The following is a 22,316-nucleotide window of genomic DNA, read 5'->3' on the forward strand; positions in this document are numbered from 1 at the left end:
GGAAATAAAGGCCAACAGGATTATGAACTGTGGGAAAAAAAAAAAAAAAAAAAAACAGCAGCCTCATTGACATTTTCAAGGACTTTTAAGGCTGATAGCGATCTGCTGTCAAAGATAACATGAGGTTAAGAACCCTGCAGTTTGAAGTGAAGTGTGTCGCTAGCAGTTAGATAGCACACAAAAAAAGAGTGAAAGCTTGAGGATTCAGAAAGTACAGTAGAAGTGAGGAAGATGTGAGAGTCTACAGATTTTGTCCTATCAGAGCCTCCTCCCTCCACGTTCAGACATCTGTGATGGTGCCTTGTGGCGTCCATTTGCTCAGCTGCGTGTCTTCTGCTTTAATTAGCACAGATGCAGCTTCATCCTCATCAAGCAAACACACCAGACCCAGACACACTCATGCCATCAACAAATCTGTCCGTATTACATCAGATCCCCATAATGGCTATTAGAATGGTGAGATATTGGTATGCACAAACTTCCTATACTGACGGGCGAAAGTCTCTCTCACACACACAAACATTCTTAATGGTGGTTTTTGAGGACTCTCCATATAGGCATATTTGAATGTAAAAGACCTCATTGAGTAGGGCTGCACGTCTGGAAGGTTTTGTGATTCAGGATTATATGACCAGCTAGTTAGTTAGTTAGGTAGTTAGCTTTTATTATTAAGATGTACCACTTTTGCATATTTCTTTTGTTTTTTTGGATGTTGCCAAGCCTCTCATGTTAAATGATAACATATGGAGTATGGACTGAACAAATATGGGAGACTTTTTTTTCCCTCACTGTCAGCTCAGAAAGTCTGGAATGATATACATTTTATTATTATTAGTTTACTTTTTGTCTTTTATTACTTTTGTTATATACTTTTAATGTGTGTACTGTATATGCGTAGATATGTGGAGTTTTTTTTTCCTTCTCTTTTAATGCCATGGTTGTGATTGGAAGAGGGGTAATGTAATTTTAAATTGTAAAAAGTTCAACTTAATATTTTTAATCAGTTTGATTGATTCAAGTTGAGACGATTAGAAAAGTTCATATGATTCAACTAAAACAGTTGATTTTTTTTTTTACAGTGTAAAATCATACTAAAATAAATAGGTAATAGAACTTATTAAATATCGCAAGGGGCAAACATTTAGACTATAAAACATCAAGAATACGTTCATATACGTTCAGCAAAGAGAAGACATTTATGTGGTCAGATGTTATTTTTTAACATTTAAACTCTTAATTACCTATAATAACATCTCAAAAGTTATTTTTGTGGAACAAACATATCAGAAAAAAGCACAAAAAAAGTGACCAAACAGAAGAAATCATATTGGTCGATAGGGGTTTAAATATATATATAAATATATGTAAATATGTGAATATATAGTTATATATAGATATAAATATAGATATATGGACGGACGGACGGACGGACGGACGGACGGACGGACGGACGGACGGACGGACGGACGGACGGACGGACGGACGGACGGACGGACGGACGGACGGACGGACGGACGGACGGACGGACGGACGGACGGACGGACGGACGGACGGACGGACGGACGGACGGACGGACGGACGGACGGACGGACGGACGGACGGACGGACGGACGGACGGACGGACGGACGGACGGACGGACGGACGGACGGACGGACGGACGGACGGACGGACGGACGGACGGACGGACGGACGGACGGACGGACAGACAGACAGACAGACAGACAGACAGACAGACAGACAGACAGACAGACAGACAGACAGACAGACAGACAGATAGATAGATAGATAGATAGATAGATAGATAGATATAGAGAGAGAGAGAGAGAGAGAGAGAGAGAGGATTGGATTGGAGTAGACAGGTTTGCTGGAGTCTACAGAAGATCAACACAGTGACAACAGAAGGAGCAGTGACGTCTACACCACAGGAGAGAGAGAGAAATCACAGAGAAAACACAAACACAAGCCATTCCAACCTCATTTCTTCCTTGATTCGATACAAAAACCAGAAGATTTTATACTGATCTTTTTCAGTATTGCTGTTTTTTTCTGTTGGGAAGAGGTCAAACGTAACATTTTTACTGTTAATGTGGTGTATTTGACGCTTTTGTAGACGCAACACTGTTAAATTTGCATGAGGGATTTGTAATCATATACGTTTAGGAGAGAGGAGACTTTGCTGTGGTCCAATGTTTATTTATATTTATTATAAAATTTATCAAAAGTTATTTTTGTGGAATTGTTTTTACAAACCAGATCAGAAAAAATAAAGTGATATGAGGCAACCAGTCATAGAAAATAGCAGTAGAAATCGTATTGTTCGATACGAGTGTACAATATTGACAAATATATCTTTTTTTTTCTAAGAGAATCATTCACATTTAGTGAGTGCTTTTGTGCTGGATTAGGTTTGGCATGGATAAATAAATATGGCATTAAAAGCAGCAATATTGAAACCACAGATTGTAAATACTCATTTTCATTTTGAACAGTTTTATATAAAGTTTTAAATCAACAAATGCATCCTTTGGGAGAGTAAATATCAATAAAAAACATTTTTTTATATTACAAATTCTTGACTGAACAAAACATTAGTGTTGCAAATGTTCTGCTCCAGCTTAGTCTAGAACTATTTTCATTGGCGAAACAGCAAAAACAAAAACAGTATATATATATAAAAACAGTAATAGTGTCTAAATCACTCACTTCTTCATTAATGTTGCATTAAATCAATTTCACATTTGTAATCAGGGTCACACAATGATATTTTGTGCTCTTTCCAAAAGACTCCATCACAGTCAATGCTTTTGTACTTTGCTTTTTCAATATCTTTTTGGCTTTTTAAAAAAGGGCTTTTTAAGTTGTTGACAGTAGAAAGCTAAGGAGGAAACAAACATAGAAAGTGAACGGAAAATGATGTTGCTCAATTTGATGAAAAGGAAGTGGCTCTTATCAGTTAAAAGGAAAAAGATGACTTTTTGATGAAGTCTTTTTTCACACTGGACTTAGTTTCCAAAATCAACCCCCAATTGTGCACTCACAAGATTTTCAATGGCAAACAGTTAATTGAAAATAGTGGGCTGCCTGGTTGTGTTGTGAAGATGGCAGTTGAATTAATAGATTCTCTGAAAGACACTGTGCTTCGAGCCCATTTGTAGTTTGGAAAACTATTAGCTAAGGTTAACTTAGGTAAAATTTTCTTTCAAATCCCCTGAGACAGTGAACTATTATAATTTAGAAATTTATTTTTCCTGCAACACTGACATGAGAAAGAGATTTAAATGGAATTTGCATACATTTGAATCTCATTTGGTTTGGGTCAAAAAGTTTTTTTTTTTCACTTTCCAATATTTAAAAAAACAAAAATAAATGAATAAATATAAACAAATCAATAAATAAACAAATAGAATAAAAACAAAAGTATAGAACTTACAAATTTAATAAAAACATTTTTTTCTTTTTAAAATATAACATTAAACTTTTAATAATTAGAATAAAATAAATAAATAAACAAAATAGAATAAAATTAAAATGCAAACATTTGATTAAATTAAAATATTAAATATTAAATTATTTAATAAAAAATGTATTACTTCTTTAATTTGAACTTTTTTAAAATTAAACTTTCTAATAATTAAAATCAAAATAAATAAATAAATAAAATAGAATTAAAATAAAATACAAAAATGTATTTAAATACAATATTAAATATTAAAATGTAATCAATTAAAAAAATGAAATAAAAATGTATTTAATAATAAATAAATCGATTATAACAGTTTCCACAAAATCAAATTGGACATATTGCAGCAATTTCCCAAGACTTGTTCTTCTTTAGAATAATTATATTTTAAAATCCATTTACATTTCATATTACAAATGTTCAGCAACTTAATAAAACAAAAGTGGTCTTCATTATCCTAAAATTCTTTAAAAAAACCTTTTTACAAATCATACTTTCCTTTAAACTTTTGACCAATCATGTAAGCTACAAATAATACTACTAAATGTCCACAGAAAATTTCGAAGATATACAAAACTGCAAATCACAAATCAAAACTTAATGAGTGATTTTGCCTCTTTATCTTGAACTAAATTAAGTGATTCTAACTGAGAAAAAAGGGAAGGAAATAAACTAGCATGTTAAGCTGTAAAAACAAATATAAGTCCATTACGCAATAGAGTGGGGCAGAGCAGATAAGGCCTTATTTATCTAAGTGGTGTATACACGTTCTGGCCAAGCACCTTCACTTTAAAGTTGAAGTTCAACTCTTGGAAATTTGTGACTAGGTGTCAATTGTTAAGCTTTCTAAGAATTAAAGTGGTTTGGTATCAAAGGTTACCTGCCCCTGCTGGGTCTCTAACAAGTCACAACTCTGAAAAGGACAACAGATACTAAATAAAATACTAGCTTAAAATTAGAAAGTCATAGAAACGTCAAAGAGAAAGTCAAAATTACCTTAATTTTAGATTGGAAAATTTGAAAAACATAAAAGTAGTGGAATTAGTAAAATAAAAACAAAAAATAATTCTTTCAGATTTTTCATAGAGTTTAATGGCAAGCCTTGTCTGCTAATTTACAAGCTGTAAATGCAAGCTATCGCTTTCGACTTCACCCTTCACATTATTTATTAGCTAGCTAATCAACAGCCATGGACAAATTACACTGCTCAGCATATCAGGGGCAATAAATGTAAACTGATATTGGTGATGATCGCCTAATAAATGCATGAATGAAAATGCAGTTTACCATGCTTGCTGTAAAACATTTGCAGTATATACAGTAACTAATAAAGTTTGCAGTAACTAATAAGTTATGGTAACTGATAACTTTAACTTTTCTGATTTTGATTGTAATGCTATAATGTGCACCTTTTGTAAAGTTGCTTTGAAACAATATTTATTATATGTTATATATTTAATACTTTATATAAAAGACTTTTTTGTGATGACAGCTTAAAGGTGCAGTAGGTGATCTGCCAAAATGCTAACCGCTTAGCATATTATCTTTGGACGGCAGGGATGGACTGTGATTCAAAGCCTGGCCTACTGAAATCGCGAACGTGCGCACCGCGTCACAACAGAAAACCTACTAGTTCATGTCACTCGCCAGTTACTTAGTGTTTGGCCGGCGGCTTGCAGGAATTACATTTATTACTAAGCCACACTTACAGTACATGCTATTTCAGAGTATTATGGTAAACAGTATAGGAAGGCTGATATTGTTCAAAAATGAAGCAATGTGAATATAAAAGTAACTTCAGCTCAGTAAAGTATAGGTTAGGCGGAATAGCGCTATTTACTGATGTTTTGTTGTTAAACTAAAAATCTTCATTATTGATGCTGTCAAAGGTCCCAGATTTCAGTGGCTGAACAATGCATCTGTGCATATAAGCCATTCATAACACAACACAATCTAACATAAGCTTAGCATGACTAATATAGTTTTAAAACAGAACATTATCAGTCTAACAGTAATATTTCAGCTGTGGTGTTGTCATCCTTCCTCTAGCTTGCAAAAGAAACTCCAATATTGATTTAGGATTTTCAAAAGTTTCAATTCAGCATTTGATTTCACAGCATCTGTGATTGTCTCGTGAACGTGCGGCGCTCACGCAGACGGGCATGCGCGAATGGCGGATCTGCGTGAACAGATGCGCAGAATCCAAATCTACATTTGCTGACAGACAGTTTGAGCTATTTTTTTGGAAAAATACATAAACACATTTAGATAATTTATTGTAATCATTACTATTGAACTGTGAAGAGACTTTCAACCAGCACAACAAAACATGTTTCTGAAGACAATCACCTACTGCACCTTTAAAGACGCCTCTCATATGGAGAATGAAGTCACATGTGTTGCTCACGTGCGAGTTTTTCACAGACTTTAACAGTGTAAAAATCTTGATGGTTCTGTGAGTCTCAAATTTCAATTTTATTTATTAATTTTTTTCTATTGGATTCAAGTCAGGTGATTGGTTGGGCCATTCTACAGCTTGATTTTCTTTCTCTGAATGCATTTGAGAGTTTACTTGGCTACGTTTTAGATCATTGTGTCATTTCATTTTATTACACAACTATTAGTAAACTAATTTGTTCTCTTTGCGTATGTAGATTTCTCTGGTTCCTATCGACATCTGGGGAAAATTTCTCCTTTAGAAAGAAGTTTTCTGAGAAAAATAGTGACGTGTTCAATACTTATTTTCCACGCTATATTATAAAATGTATAGTATTTATTGTATCATTTTGTTTTTTAATTTTATTCCCCTTTTTTTAAAATCTGCATTTAAATACCTGTGGAATATTGCAAGAAATTAAAGTTGTATTTTTTTAATTGAAACATACTATTGAACAAGAAATTACTCATTTCAGTCTTCCTACTTCAAAATAGCAAGTTTATTATTTGAAAAATTCAATAATATCTCAGTTTAACTTTTCAAAAAGGAAACCTTCAATTATTTTTAGCATACATCAAGTAGCATTTTTGTTGTACCATCTTATCCTAAAATTTGTTTTAATTGGTAAATATATATGAATAATTAACCATTTAAATATACAAATCATTTAAAACATACTACTGAAATTACATAAGCCAACACCAATATTAACGAAATTTCATGATTCCTAAAATCAACTAATGAGTAAGTTGGATTAACACCATTTATTTTTAATTAATTTTAAATTATTCCTTTAACAGATGCATTCATAAAACGACGTAGTTCAAAATCTTACTGTATTGATTTATCGAATAAAGGAACAAAATAAGATTTGTACATCTCCTTAAAAGATATAAAAACTCCTAGATTAATAAAATCTAAAGGTGACCACTTCAAAGAAAAACAGGGCACCGTATTAGGTTTGGAAATAAGAGTACCTAACGGCATAGATTCAGATTTTGTTAATTTATTTTATAACCAGAAAAGGTTAAAAGCGGTTAATTAAATCAATTAAAAGGAAGAGATTTAAAAGGTTTAGATTTTAAAAAACTGCAATACATCCAGGGCTTGACATTAACCTTTTTGATCACCAGCCACTGTGGCTAGTGGTTTTCCAACGCTACTAGCATTGCAATTAAATTTATTTCACATGACTTTTTCAGACTCAACACTAAGGATTTACCAATTTTCTCTCTAGCCACACTAAACCAATCATTTCCTTGCCACAAATTTTAAATAATATGTAAAAACAAGCAAAATATAGCTGTATAGATTCACTTTTTACTCAACAAAAATGTTTAAAAAAAAAACTAACATTTAACAAAAATTATTCTCATGCATCTAAAACTATACACAGTAGTCTATCCAGGCTAATGGTCCCGAATCACCTGTTAACTATATATAAATTAGAGAGTTAGTATCCTATTAAAGCAATGTTATTGTAAAGGAGTATAATTAAACCATAATTTAAAAAATAAATGTAAGCAAAAGAAAACACGTGAAAAACATTCCATGTGTGAAAATGAAAGGATGATTAAGCGCACGGTTAACTTTAGACATATTAATAATCTGTTCAAAGAATGATTAAAGCGAAAGCGGCAACCGCTGCTGCTTACAAAAAGTCTCAAGCTCTTGAAAGCAGCAGGATTGTGGGTGCATGAGCATCACTTTTTTCCAGTCTGTTTCAAAGAGAACAGATCAAACCACTTGCGTTTTCAGGCAAGGTTATTCAAGGAATTGTGAAACGGGAGCTTTCAAGCATTCCCGAGCATCACATCAGTTGTGCGCGTAACACTAAAGCCCTAGTCAGTGAGAGAGGTTTGCCGGTGTCTTACCGCGCGCATGATCATCCTCCCATTTAGTATTCACCTGATTTCTTTTGCTCACGCAAACGCTTATCAGTCATGTTGCTTCTTGATTCTAAGATCACAGTATCTTGTATATTGACAAACAGTGATAAACTAAAATTCTACTTTAGTGACGAGCCAGCACTGGCAATTTAAAAATTATTTTCAACCAGAAAAAGTTTCTAGTGAGAGTGGCTCTCTAACCTGCCACAGCTGAAATCTAACCGCATTTGGCGGGTTAGGGGGGTGTTATTGTCACGCCTTGAATACATAATCTGCATATAACACAATCTTACGATGTTTACGTCCTTTCTGTAAACCTGAAATGGATGTTTTGTCTATAGCCATCGCAAACAAAAGCAGAGACAGCCGGGAACCCTGCCTGGTCACCCTATGCATAGGAAAATATTTCGTCAATACAGCAGAGCATGGGTTGGAATACAGCACTTTGATCCACTGCACAAAATTTTCACCTATGTCAAATTTCTCCAAAACAAAAAACAAAAAAAGACAGGACCATCAATACGATGAAACGCCTTCTCTGCATCTTAAATGATGCTGTTAGTAATGTATGCACTCTCTGACCTCTGACTTTAGGATCTGACAACTTCAAAGTTAAACAAACAGAACTTGCAGCATTGCACAAATCAGATCAGCCAAGCATTTTTCCTTTGTGCTCCTTTCCTGGCAGACAGATCATTTGTTTGGATAAGTCTATTGTCTAAATTGAGAGAAAGCCTCACAGAGTGCAGCTCGGTTGGAGTGGCACATAACTAAAGGAGGACAGACACAGACACACACACACACACAGACACAGACACACACACAGACACACACACAGACACACACAGACACACACAGACACACACAGACACACACAGACACAGACACAGACACAGACACAGACACAGACACAGACACACACACACACACACACACACACACACACACACACACACACACACACACACACACACACACACACACACACACACACATCCAAGTGGTTCCAACATTTGCATTTGCTAATGAATGACTGAACAGACTGAACAGGTGTGGTGCTGCGCAGTGTCTCCGGAAAAGCCTCCTTCAGTTCTTCCTTACCTGGCACCAATGATGTCCTTCTTCGCAAGATCAATGCCAGCAATGACCTTGACGCGAAGAATACGAGATTCGTTCTGCAAAACAACACACACAGAACAAGACCATCATGAATAAATCAATACTTCTCATCTCAAAGTCTACTTTTAAAGATCTGTTTTCAGATCTATCATGTAGTGTGCAATGTAACAGATTCTTTTACTTGAAAAAGTGCACATAGAAATGAAATTGTCATCAAAAAATAAATAAATAAATAAATAAATCATGTACCTCACTCAGGACATGCGTTGAATCAGGGGTGTCAAAGTCAATTCCTGGAGGGCCGGAGCTCTGTACAGTTTTGCTTCAACCCTAATCAAACACACCTGATCTAAAAGAATCTTGAAAACCTTGATTAGTTGGATCAGCTGTGTTTGATTAGGGTTGGAGCAAAACTGTGCAGAGCTGTAACCCTCCAGGAATTGACTTTGACAGCTATGTGTTAGAGCTTCCCCTATCATAATAAACTTAAAACAAGGATGTTGGGATGAACAAGGATGAGAACAAGAATGAGTTGTAAAACTCAACAATGAAAGAGAATTGAAAACTCGTCAATGGAAGAGTTGTAAAATTCGTCAATGGCAGAGAAGCATTTTCTCTTATCAGTGGCAGAGAAAAGAGTTAAGCGGAATAATTTATTGATTTGATGCACATCATACAAGGCTACCAGTCATACATGTACAGCAAAAATAACGTCCTTCAATTCCGTGACGTGCAGAGGCTGTTATCCTTGAACCAATCTCAGGGCTCGAAATTAACTTTTTTACTTGGTAGCACCGGTGCTGCCAACTTCAAATATTTAGTAGCACCAAAAAAAATTTAGGAGCACCAGAAAAAATGAATGAGCACCGCTGCACATTGTTTTTCAAGGGATTTATTGTATTTTAAAACAACATCAATAGGACTAACAAAAAACAGAAACAACTATCGCTGTGATGACTTGATATTTGTGTGCAATAATTCCAAAATGAATGTCTAATAATTATAGAATATTAATGATGATGAAAATGACAATAATAGTAACAATGAATTACATTTCTCATTATGATGCTGCCTTAAACGACGTGCATGAATATCTGCTATAAAAAGTCTGTTACTTTATGAAAAATAAATGTATAGTTTGCATCAAACAAAAATGAAGCATTGCAGTAAGAAATATTTATTTTGCACTATTGTTGTTATATGCATGTCAATTTAACAAATAATATTTCTGCTACAAAACAAACAAAATATTATAATAAATAATTCAATTTAATGCTGAAAGATGCAAAACAGTCATCAGTAAATAAATAAAAAATAACATACACCTCAAAAAAGAATAGACGAGAAAGTAAGTAAAGTCTCACTTCTATCACTATTTATAAGTTTTGGTTTCAGTTTGTGTCAATTTAAAGGTTCAGTCTGAGCTCAGGCTGCCTGATCTTCATTTTTCTGTGTTAGTAGAAAGCAGGCGAGTCAGCCGACCCAATTTATGAGCAGGCAGAGCAGGACTCCTGCGATGACCACCAACGCAATACCGTTCGTTGTTATGAGCCGCAGTTTCAGTGTAAACTTAGTAAAGGCGAGCTCCTTTGACGATGATATGTACAGTATTAAATTAGACTTTTAGCGGACATTTGCGCTGAACACGCATCGAATGCAACGCATCGAGATTAGGGCACCTTCTCCGAAAAGCACGTACTCGATGGATCCCAGCTGGCGGATCAATATTCACCACATGTCATGATCGCTCTCATCTGCGCCCTCAACTTTAGATAGGGTTTGCAAACCTGTGTGCTTTAAGTTATCACTCTTCAGCCGTTTGTATTTCCCGTGGTCATAAAAGCTCATTCCTTGTCATCTAACAGCGGAAAGTCTTGAGTGATTGACAGCTAATAGGAACCAATACAGCGGCAGGGAAGAGCGATTCAGCAGCACGTTTTTACAAAAACTCAAAACAGGTCGCACTACAACCATTATCTGTAGTCGCACTAATGCGCCAAAATTTATTAATAGGTCGCATAGATTAATTTTCGGGCGCATATGCGACCAAAATGGTCGCAATTTCGAGCCCTGAATCTCCATCATTGTAAGCTGCTTGCTTTTCTGTATGTTCCATCACTCCGTTTGTTATAAGTTTGCTCCCACTTTCTTTTGTAGTCTAAAGCATGTCAAATGTAAAAAAGGCCCAATTCATGCTGTGTCATTCACTCGATTTGCACCACAGGATGTCTAGTCGTATCTTTGCATTGACTTCACATATAAATCTCTCTTGGCACTTCATCAGCATCTGCTTACTGCACAGGCTGCAAAACAATTTTCCCCCACTTTCATGTAATGTGAGGATTGTAGGGGGCACTAGGGCAGGTGAGACATTATTTTTCAAGAGACACTCAAATACATCACATGTGCTGCATATACAATGTCTACAAGTGGTTAATTGCAAACTGAAATATATATTATTTAATTATATGGTTTGGAATCTGATGTTTTATGAGATTTACAGTATATATTTTGCGATTATTCAGCATTTAAATAAAGAAATTTGCAGGATCGCAAAAAATTAAGACTTTTTGATCGTTTTACATACTTTCCAAAGGTTGTGAACTTCAGATTGATATTGTAAAACTACTGGTTTTTTGAGAGTAATTTCATCATTCTGAGTTCTTAATAGTCCAAAAGCTAATGATAGTAGTTAAACATGGCAGGTTGTTCATGTTTTAGGTTGGTGAAAGAATCATTCACTCCTTCGTTTATCGGCTTCTCTTTTGGTTTGTCGCGCTTCACTCTGGCGTTTGTCTGTTTATGAAAGGTTCGGATGTCAGCAGCACTTCACAAATCATACGCATATAATTAAAATCAGCTCAAGAAGTTTGTTCTTTTAAATATAGACACGCGCACACACACACGCACGCACAAGCCATCGCAAGCTCCCTGGAGAAAGTGAAACTGCTCACAACTTTAGACAGCCTCATAAAACAACAACAGGACATGACTGATTTTGTTCTTCTTTGCTTTGTGGCTGTTCTTCAAGACAACAACAAGGTTTGTCTGAGCTCAGGTCAACCATGGCTTGTTATTATGTGCATATAGTATCACGATGTAATGTCTCGGCTGTGTATTTTAAAATGTCGGTTTCTTTGTTTTTATTCTCTGCTTGTGTATGCACGAGTGACGTTTCTTTGTAAACCAATAGCTTTCAGCTGCACGTCTTGCTCCGCCATTTGCTACTATTTTGTTGTGCTAGGTACCCTTTGCAAAGGGTGCCCAAAAAGTGGAACGGCAAGGTTCGCTTTTAGATACCTTTTGACAGTGGAACTGGACATAAAATCATACCGAAATGTACAGCAGGAACAAAATTAAAAATATTTAAAATGTTATAAGAGGGGCACATTAGTATGGGTTTAAACAGAAAAATCAACCTTATTTCACCTCACTTCTCGTCCAGGAGAGAATGAAAAAGTAGCATCTTATAGAAATTAGGAAGTAGTGCCAGCCAAGAAAGCTTTTGTGCTTATTGATGGATGCTGAGACGAAACAGTTTTAATGCTATAGTGTCCGTGAGAAATGAATCCTTCTGGGAGCTCTAAACGAAGGCCTTTAGATCCACCGCACTGCTGTTTTGCACAGTTTATTGTCTTATGAATGATAAAAGGTGAGCTAAACTTCTTAGTTTGGCCTTCAAAAGCTCTCCAGCAGTTGATACGACCACCATTTCACGACTCCCACTTTGCATAAGTGCATCCCGCCCCCAGCATCACCTCGGCTGGCATTGAATAGCTATTCATGCGGCTCACGATTACACAATGAGCATCTTATTCGCCCTCTCGGCTTTTGAAGCTCACCAGCCCAGAAATGACGCACTATAGAGAGTAAGAAAGGCCCTCTTCTCCCGCTTTACCCACTTTCTGCTCTCTATTTGATTGAAATTCCCTTTCTATTTATGTCGGACGGCCTGCATTACCACAAGACATGCATCATTAGTGAGGTCGAGGCAAACAACAACAACCACTGTGACAGTTTGTATTTATTATGCCTGGCATTTATGACCTAATTATTACAAAACACATACAGTTTGGATGAGATGGGAGAAGATGTTTTATTTTTGGTACTCGACTGGGCAATATGACAAAAATCTCATATCCTGATAACTGTGCAAAAGTCTTTGGCACCCAGTTAAGTTTGTTGTTTTAGTAAGGAGATAATGGCATGATATATTCTCGTTCTCTTTATCAAAATAAAACCAGAAAATACAGCTTCTAGCAAGATTATTCGGGTCTAACTGTTTAAGACATATGAAAGAAGCTAGAGAATTATACTGAGTTTCTGTGTTGGATTGATCTTCATTGCTGCCAGAGCAATCAACACACTTTTAATTCTAATCTTTTAATTCTAAAAGTAATTATGTTCTAATTCTGAACAATGTGTACATATTTCCCATATTTTCTGTTTGTATTTTAAAGGTATAGTTTACCAAAATGCAACAACACTGCACTTGCTCCATACCTTTAAGACCAGAGATGCCCAAACTAGGGCCCGCAGGCCAAAGTTGGCCCATGGTAACCTTTGATTTTGCCTGCCAACCAATCAGAAAAGAGATGGACAAATGATGGGGAAGGTTGGGGCAAATCCCTCAAACAGAGATGTTAATTTCTAATTTGACATAACCCTTTCTTTATTTGTATTATTACTGAGCTACAAAAAAAAAAAAAAAAAACTGAAATGAAATATTTAAACTAAATGTGCATTAATCAGCTTTTTAAAGGGTCATGAAACCCTAAAACACCTTTTTAAAAGATGTTGACCGATACATAAGTGTGGCATGTTGCTAAAAACACCATTGAGTGAATTCTTTTGGTTTTGTAAATAAATAAAAAAATAATATATATATATATATATATATATATATATATATATATATATATATATATATATATATATATATATATAGAGAGAGAGAGAGAGAGAGAGAGAGAGAGAGAGAGAGAGAGAGAGAGAGAGAGAAAGAGATATATATATAATATATATATAAAATTATTGATAAATTCTATTAATTGATAGAATTAAAGTATTTGTTCTATGTATTTTTTTTATATTATTAAATTAGGAAGTTACCATACAATGTTATACAGTTTGGTATATTTATAGGTTTGGGCACCTCTGTTTTAGACAGATAGATCTGCGCTAAAGCCTTAGCCTCCCTAACCTGGTGGTGGCTTTTACACAGAACTGTATATAACATCAATCAATATATTGACCACATGTAACATGTCCAGCATTTAAACATATTTCTCACTTTATTTAAAACTACAGAGCAAATTTTAGATTACAAATGTAGAAATATAAAATAAACATTATTAAAATATAAAACACTTTTCAAAAACTTATGAAGTTTTGTTTACAGGTCCAACATAAACAAAATATATACACAAAAATAGTGCTAAATAAAATGCTGTACTTTCAACTCTCACAATGCTGTTATTCAGGTTTTTGTCTGCATCCTCATAATGGCATTTAAAATTGCACTCATTTAAATTAAGAAAAAGTATTACTATAAACAATGTACATTTTTAAGAGACTACAAATTAAATAGAGCATGATATGAAACTTTTTTTGGTCGTTACAATATACAGTACATCTTGTCATGTTGCACAGCCCTATCTGGTACTACAGGAACTAGGGTGTTTATCTAGAAACTGTGAATAAATCTCACTCCCCTTGCCTTAAGTGCCCTAAGAAACTGAAACGACAAGATGTGGTTTTTAGCATCCCTGTTAACGCACCCAGCTCCCATACCAGAGATGCCAGTTTCAATTTTGCTCAGAGCGGGGCAAGTAGAACCGGAGGGTTTACAATGGTGCTGGGTGGAACCAAATACAGTTTGGATAAGATATGAGGTTTTAATAGAATCTGAGGTTTTAAACACTATAGACTCACTTAGAACTTCAAAAGCAAAAAAATGCTTATGGATTAGATTCTGTGTTTTTAAAAACATACAGGGATATAGCTGTCCCTATCACCCATATAATAAATCTTTCAATTACACAAGGTATATACCCAGATGCTTGGAAATTAGCCATAGTGACACCGATTTTTAAAGTTGGTGAGCAACCAAATTCAGAAAACTATAGACCGATTAGTATATTGCCTACAGTTGCCAAAGTGGCAGAGAAATAAGTAGCACTGCAATTGATTGCTGACTTGAATGTAGGACATACCCCTTTACATCCAATGCAGCTTGGATTTAGAACTTGTCTAATAAATAAAAGTAAAATATTTATGAGTGTTTACATTATCCTACCGGTTGGCCCAAACTGATCAATCTGTGCTTTTAATATCAAATGCAAATACTAGACTTCTCTAAGGAAAACTGCTATTTGCCATCAAGGGAATTTTTCAACCATTTCAGAACTTTTATATGGGTTAGTAATAGTAATTATATATTTTTAAAGCATTTCAGCATAATAGTATGGCTCAAGGAGAAAAACCGCATTTGTCTGTGAAGTTGGCTCTGTATTTAACTGTTAATATTCAGTTAGAGCAGCGTTTACTACCATACAGTCAAAGAGCCATACAATTCACTACGCAAAATATTGCATGCAATATTATCATGCTATCAATAAATTGCAAAATATCATTCTGCGATCTTGACAGTGATTTCCATAGCTTGTCAGAGAACTGCGGCCCTTTTTAGTAAATGTTGCTGATGTATTTCATATTAGCATTCTATGCTGTGACAAAGGCATTGCATTAATACACTTTCTTATTGGGACAATTAAAATAAGAGCTTAGAAAGACCATGGAAAGTCGTGGTGTAGTGTTTATTAATCTTGCTGAATCAATGAAAGCAGTTGAATCTTCTGTTTATTTTACAAATACTATAAGGATTTCCAATATAGTGCGATTTCCTGGGTTTCTTCATGTGCATGTTTGGTTGTTCTGTGCAACTTGCAAGAGAGTGCGCCCTCTAGCCTTTGGACGAGATTTACTGCTAATTATGTCACCGTACTTTTGTCACATGATGTGCAACACAATTGCAGCTTTTGTTAAATCGCAAATGTCATTTTCCTGTCAATTTCTTGTTCAACCCTACACTGAAAAAAAGAAACAAAGTGGTTGCAAACACTTTATATTTGCTAAATTACAAAGGTTATTTTGTTTGTTTAAATGTAACCCATATAAATGGTTTGCAACCACTTAATTTTTTTTAGTAAATCCAATGAATATTTTTTGTGTCCATTATTGGTTAATTCATGACTGAAAAAAAACCTTAAAACAATAACATATATAAAATATTTAAAAACGCAATTTTAACCCAAATTTCTAATCAGCCAATCACATGGCAGCATCTCAATGCATTTAGGCATGTAGACATGGCCAAGACGATCTACTGCAGTTCAAACAGAGCATCAGAATGGGGAAGAAAGGTGATTTAAGTGACTTTGAACGTTGCATGATTGTTGGTGCAAGACAAGCAGGTCTGAGTATTTCAGAAACTGCTGATCTACTGTGATTTTCACGCACAACCATCTCTAGTGTTTACAGAGAATGATCCAAAAAAGGAACTGGAACTGAAGATTCGCATCATGGATGTGCAGACGACAAATCTGCAGCAACTACATAATGCTGTCATGTCAATATGGACCATCATCTCTGAGGAATATTTCCAGTACCTTGCTGAATCTATACCACGAAGGATTGAGGCAGTTCTGAAGGCAAAAGGTGATCCAACCCGGTACTAGTAAGGTGTACCTAATAAAGTGGCTTTAAGTGTATTATTTTATTTTTTTACCTGACTAAACTCAAACTTTAAACAATTTAAGGAAAGGTAGTTCAGACACATTAGTTTTTCATTTAACAACACAAACAAGACATAATTTTATTACCTTTGAGATTTAATGGTTCAGTGCACTTTTTTCCAAAGTAAATTAAACGTTGTTTGTTTGCATTATAAATATACCAATCGGTTTTCAACATAAACCCCTGGGGCATCTCACATACTTTTGAAAGTCTTAGATGTCAAACTTGACGTTTGCCTTATAAAGGCAAAATAAAAGAAAATAAAGATAAACTAGTGACGACTAGAACATAATAAGCTCTTCCCTCATCCTACACAACACGTACAGTATCAAATCCTCACCCTTAATCTCACCACCAAACTTGTTACATTACAACAAAGACTTGGCCGCTTTGTGCATTTGACATGCTTTAGACTGAAAAAAAAAAAAAAAAAAAAAACAATTGGGATCAAACGTCTAACAAATGGAGTAATGAAACAGACAAAAAAGCAAACAATAGCAAAATAGCTTACAATGATGAGGATTGGTTCAAGATAACGGCTGCTAGACGTGACCAAATTGAAGGATATTATTTGATCTTTACATGTATGGCTGGTAGGGCTGCACGATTCTGGCAAAAATGTGAATCACGATTATTTTTTTGTTTAAAATCAAGATCACGATTTTCTCACGATTCTGTAAATGTAAAATAAAGGGTAATATGATAAGCCTTTTCTATTGTTAATTCTCAAACATATAGTAAAGCAACACTAATAATATTAGGCCTGTGTGTAGGTCTACTGCTGCTTAAAATGCAAAATTTTGTATAGTCATTAAGGTGGACTTGAACAGACCTTCAATATTTCCTGTTTGTTAATTCACAGTAAAATGATGACATCAGAATACAACTATTCATAATTATAAAGTAGATTTAATATGTTTAAGACATGTGCTTGTCATCTGTTATGGATAACATTATTAAACCATTTGTTTTCACTGGTCAAATTTTGTCATTATCAGATTCCTTCTTGCATTATTTTCAACATTATACATAGACTAGGGTTGTTACACTAACACAGTAAAAATTTATGTTCATGCACACTTTGTGTTCGTCATGAAAGAAAAAACATATCAAATGTTTGTCGTAACCATAACTCTATAATGCGATGTGATCATTTAAATGATGAGCGCACAGGTTTCACTTTCACTTCTGAGTGCGGCTTATGGCTGCTGTCACTGTGAGAAAAAACACACACATGCAAATCAAACCTCCCGCACAGCCCTCAAAACGATCGCTCTGTGCAACAAACTGAACGCTATTTACAACTTTATTACCAGTTATTCACAGCCTATGCAGGTTGTGTTTACTAAAGTAGGCATCATGCATGCACGTGCACGTGTGATTTCGCGGCCACGAATACATCATTACATGAAGACAGAAATTACATTTCTGGGTGAATTATACCTTATAAATACAGCATGTGACACTTGTAACGCCATTTGAAGGTGTCAATGTTGCTGTGAAGACTTGTGCAACTGCCTTGCTTCTCTCCTGACCTTAAAAATATAATTGGCTGAATCGTAGAAAAGCTGGATAAGATAGATCGAGTGTAGAGTTATTTTGTTTGTTTAAATGTAACCCATATAAATGGTTTGCAACCACTTCAATTTTTTTGTAAATCCAATGAATATTTTTTGTGTCCATTATTGGTTAATTCATGACTGAAAAAAAACTTAAAACAATAACATATATAAAATATTTTTCTCACTGTGAGAAAAAACACACACATGCAAATCAAACCTCCCGCACAGCCCTCAAAACGATCGCTCTGTGCAACAAACTGAACGCTATTTACAACTTTATTACCAGTTATTCACAGCCTATGCAGGTTGTGTTTACTAAAGTAGGCATCATGCATGCACGTGCACGTGTGATTTCGCGGCCACGAATACATCATTACATGAAGACAGAAATTACATTTCTGGGTGAATTATACCTTATAAATACAGCATGTGACACTTGTAACGCCATTTGAAGGTGTCAATGTTGCTGTGAAGACTTGTGCGACTGCCTTGCTTCTCTCCTGACCTTAAAAATATAATTGGCTGAATCGTAGAAAAGCTGAATAAGATAGATCGAGTGTAGAGTCGAATCGAGATCGTGATCTTTTTTCGATTAATCATGCAGTCCTAATGGTCAACTCGATAAATGATTTCGCTGAACTCTTTCCCCGTAGTTTGACGAGAGAAACCGCTTCCCTGAATTTGACGAGTTTTACAGCAATCCGTGTTTTAGGTGTATTACGGTAAGAAAAGCCCTAACACATGTCCTGAGTGAGATAAATGATGCCAGATGCTCCGAGGAGTGAAATCTGAGAAAGAGAAAGTAAAATCGTGGATAAGTTATACAACCTTTTTTTGGCTTAATCCCTAATGTTTTAGATCTGTTTTGTGTTATCAATTGTGTTGTTTCATTGTGTTGGATTGCACACCTAACATACTGTAGTATGCTACCATATATATTAAAGAAGATATTATATGGGTTATGCATGAGCATTCTGTCCATTTTACAGTACGTTTCCATCTTATGACATCATATCCACTTTTTGGTTTGTCTTTGGTTCATGCTGGAATCATATTTCAAACCGCAACAGATTTCATCTGGAAGTGCAGACCTGCCAAGTGCTTTCATTTCACAATTAAATACTGAAAAAAACAAAAAACAATAACAAATCACTTATATTCCTTTCTTGCAAGTGGCTTCGGGAAGACAGCATCTGGCATGAAAGAACCGCAAATGCTTATATTTTCCACATTTCACAGTCAGACTTCTTTAATAAATCATAATTGACCAAAAGAACTCAGACAATTCAACAATAAAACCTTTCCCCACTGAGACTGGACTCAAACTTCAGCTGTCAGATAACATTCAGCACAGCAGGTCAGAGACGGAGCACTTGTTCCCTGCTTGTAATTACGATTATTTCCCTGCCTACCCCTTTTATCCTCTAATAATGGTGTTTCAAATAAATACTAGAGCACACAAAGCGAGACCCGGAGTTACAATTATGCCCTCCACGTTCCACAATTATGCACACTCAAAACACTTGAGGTGATTACTTGGTCAGGCAGTTGTGATTGGTGGGTTTGACCCATTAGCAGAAATGATAACTCACCTGTACAGCTGATTAAAGCCAGGCTGCTGTTTGGGGACTATAAGAGGACACAAGAAAGTATGGCTGCACAATTCTAAAAAATCGAATTGCTAATTCTCTGATCAAAATTGCGATTTAAAATGTGATTCGCTACCATTTCTTTAAAGAGCTACAGGTTTGATATGATATTTTTACCAGCATCATAGAAAGACCAAGAATAACCACAAAGTATGCTATACTACGCTACTGTTTATTTAAAACCTCTTGAACAATGTTGCCATTTTTTTCCAATAAAGTTGTCAGTTGTCATTACAAATTAAGAAAATAACTACAGTATTTTAAATTCAATTAAATGAATTATAGATAAAAACTTATATAAAAACACAAGTATTTAAAACCCTTCCATTTAGATTGTTACATTTTTTACATTGTTCAGGATAATCTGCTTACAAACTGTCAGAAATTTCAAAAACAATATGCTTGTAATATTTGATAGCACATCAAAATAAATTGCAGCTTTCGCGATTTGAAAATCAAATCCTTTTAAATTGCAATTTCGGTTTAGAAATTATTAATTTCTACAAGGGCCTACAAGAAAGACCTACAAGAAAGTGCTAACAACTACAAGAAAGTGCTAAAAACTTGCAATATCTATATAAAGAAATTTGTAATGCTTTTATAATATTAACAATGCATTATGGATCACTTTCGATGAATAAATCAATGCTCATTAGAAATATTAGGTAAGCAGTATGTTGGAGTAAATCTAGTGCTTGAACTAAGTATTGCAGTACAATATATAATAAAAATTGTTGAGAATTTTTTTTTTAACAAGCAACGATGATTTAATACACGCAGGTTGCCAGATTGATGACAATAGTGTGAGCGAATGTGCCTGGTGATCAAGTCTTACACTGTAAGCTGTTCAGCTAATGGTAACATTTATAATATTTGTATCATTTGGTGATTAAAAATCCCCTAATGGGGGATATTTTATGTTATGCATGCATCTTCTTTATACTAGTTCAAAATAGTTAGTCATTTAGTATTTCATTATCACAGCCAAGTGAGAGGGCTTCAAATACCAACAACTATATTTAAATATAAATTCCATAGTTGCAAAACTAGTTTTTTTAATGAAATATTATTAACAAACTGATGTTGAAGTAACCATTGACACCAAGCAGGAGAACAAAATGTATCTGCATCCACATGCAAAAAAAATAATCGTAAAAGTTAGCATCTGAACAAATTTACAGTTGTGAAGTCAACTCTGCTGTTGTTATACTTTAAGGACAATTTTAGAACTCTTTTGTAATCTTTATAGTGTCTTTACAGTATATGTGTGAACGGTAGCGGTGGAATGAATCACGGTTGATTACAACCCACAGTTCGGAACGCACGTGACCTGCGGATTAATAACTTTTTTTGAACTTGCGTCATTCAAATCAGGTGTATGAAAGCAATTTGTCTTCCATGTAAAATATAATGACGACAGAAAAAGTTGTGGTGAGACCTTAATGCTTTCTTAGTTTATTAATTAAAGGTGTTTTTGTCACAGTTTGTTTAGCCTGCATTAATACATTCAGTGTAAAGCTGCACAATTAAACATTAAAAGACTGTGATCTCAATTCAAACCCGCGCAACATGAATGATAAATGACAATGATTTGCATATGTTTATTAATCCTTCGAAGCGTTGGATTCAAATCTGCGTTTGACTGAGAGAGATTCAGTTTTTACACTTTTTTAGTTAGTTACAAAGAATTAAATAACACAGAAGTACTGGGAGAACAGTTTGTAGTTCAGATATAAACACTGATGTTTATGGTGAAGATTAAAATCTCTCTTTAATGGAACTTGACGCTGGTGAATGTTGTAGCAATTACATTGTTTAACCAATTGGTGCCGACAAACAACTGTCAAAATTATGTCACTGAATAGGTTTTCAAAAATGATCCACCTATAATGAAACAAAGTTTTACGTGTGAATTGATGAATCATTCATTGAAAATAAATATGATCTGTTGTACAAGACATTACATTTCTATATTTAGCATTATCAGCAAAAGTAGCAAAGATCATTTTTCATATTAAATATTTTCCTTTTCATTCATCTGGTTGATTTTTATTTATATTAAAATTACAGGTTCTAAGTTCTGTTTGTTAAAACCAGTGGCTTTTGCAGTAATATTTTTGTATAAATGGATAGCAATTGACACTTGTCATTTTTTGCTAATCCGAAAAATGGTCTGATCCGTGACTCAAAACCGTAGTGAGATCTGAACCGTGAGATTTGTGATCAGTTATACCACTAGTGAACGGGCTTTAAGCCTGGAACAATGGTTGCTGAAAATTCAATCTTGCTATCACAGGGATAAATTCAATTTAATAATAATTCCTTACATTGATATAGCACTTTTCTGGACACTCAAAGTGCTTTACACATTGGGGGGAATCTCCTCATCCACCACCAGTGTG

General features: G+C 34.8%; 1 protein-coding gene across 28 annotated transcripts in view; it reads right to left on the reverse strand.

Annotated features, from left to right (window-relative positions):
- Positions 1-22,316, reverse strand: part of nedd4l (NEDD4 like E3 ubiquitin protein ligase) — a 152,491-nt gene that overhangs the window by 108,685 nt on the left and 21,490 nt on the right. For all 28 annotated transcript variants that reach the window (XR_015520013.1, XR_015520012.1, XR_015520011.1 and 25 more), the window contains exon 2: positions 8,889-8,962. Coding sequence is in view for 25 of the 28 variants with exons in the window: in XM_087300874.1 (XP_087157000.1) it covers positions 8,889-8,962 (74 nt within the window). In the remaining 3 variants the exon portion in view is untranslated. The remainder of the gene's footprint in view (positions 1-8,888; positions 8,963-22,316) is intronic.

The sequence above is a fragment of the Danio rerio genome, chromosome 21, assembly GCF_052040795.2.
Source record: "Danio rerio strain M-AB ecotype USA chromosome 21, GRCz13ab, whole genome shotgun sequence".
Classification (NCBI taxonomy): Eukaryota; Metazoa; Chordata; class Actinopteri; order Cypriniformes; family Danionidae; genus Danio; species Danio rerio.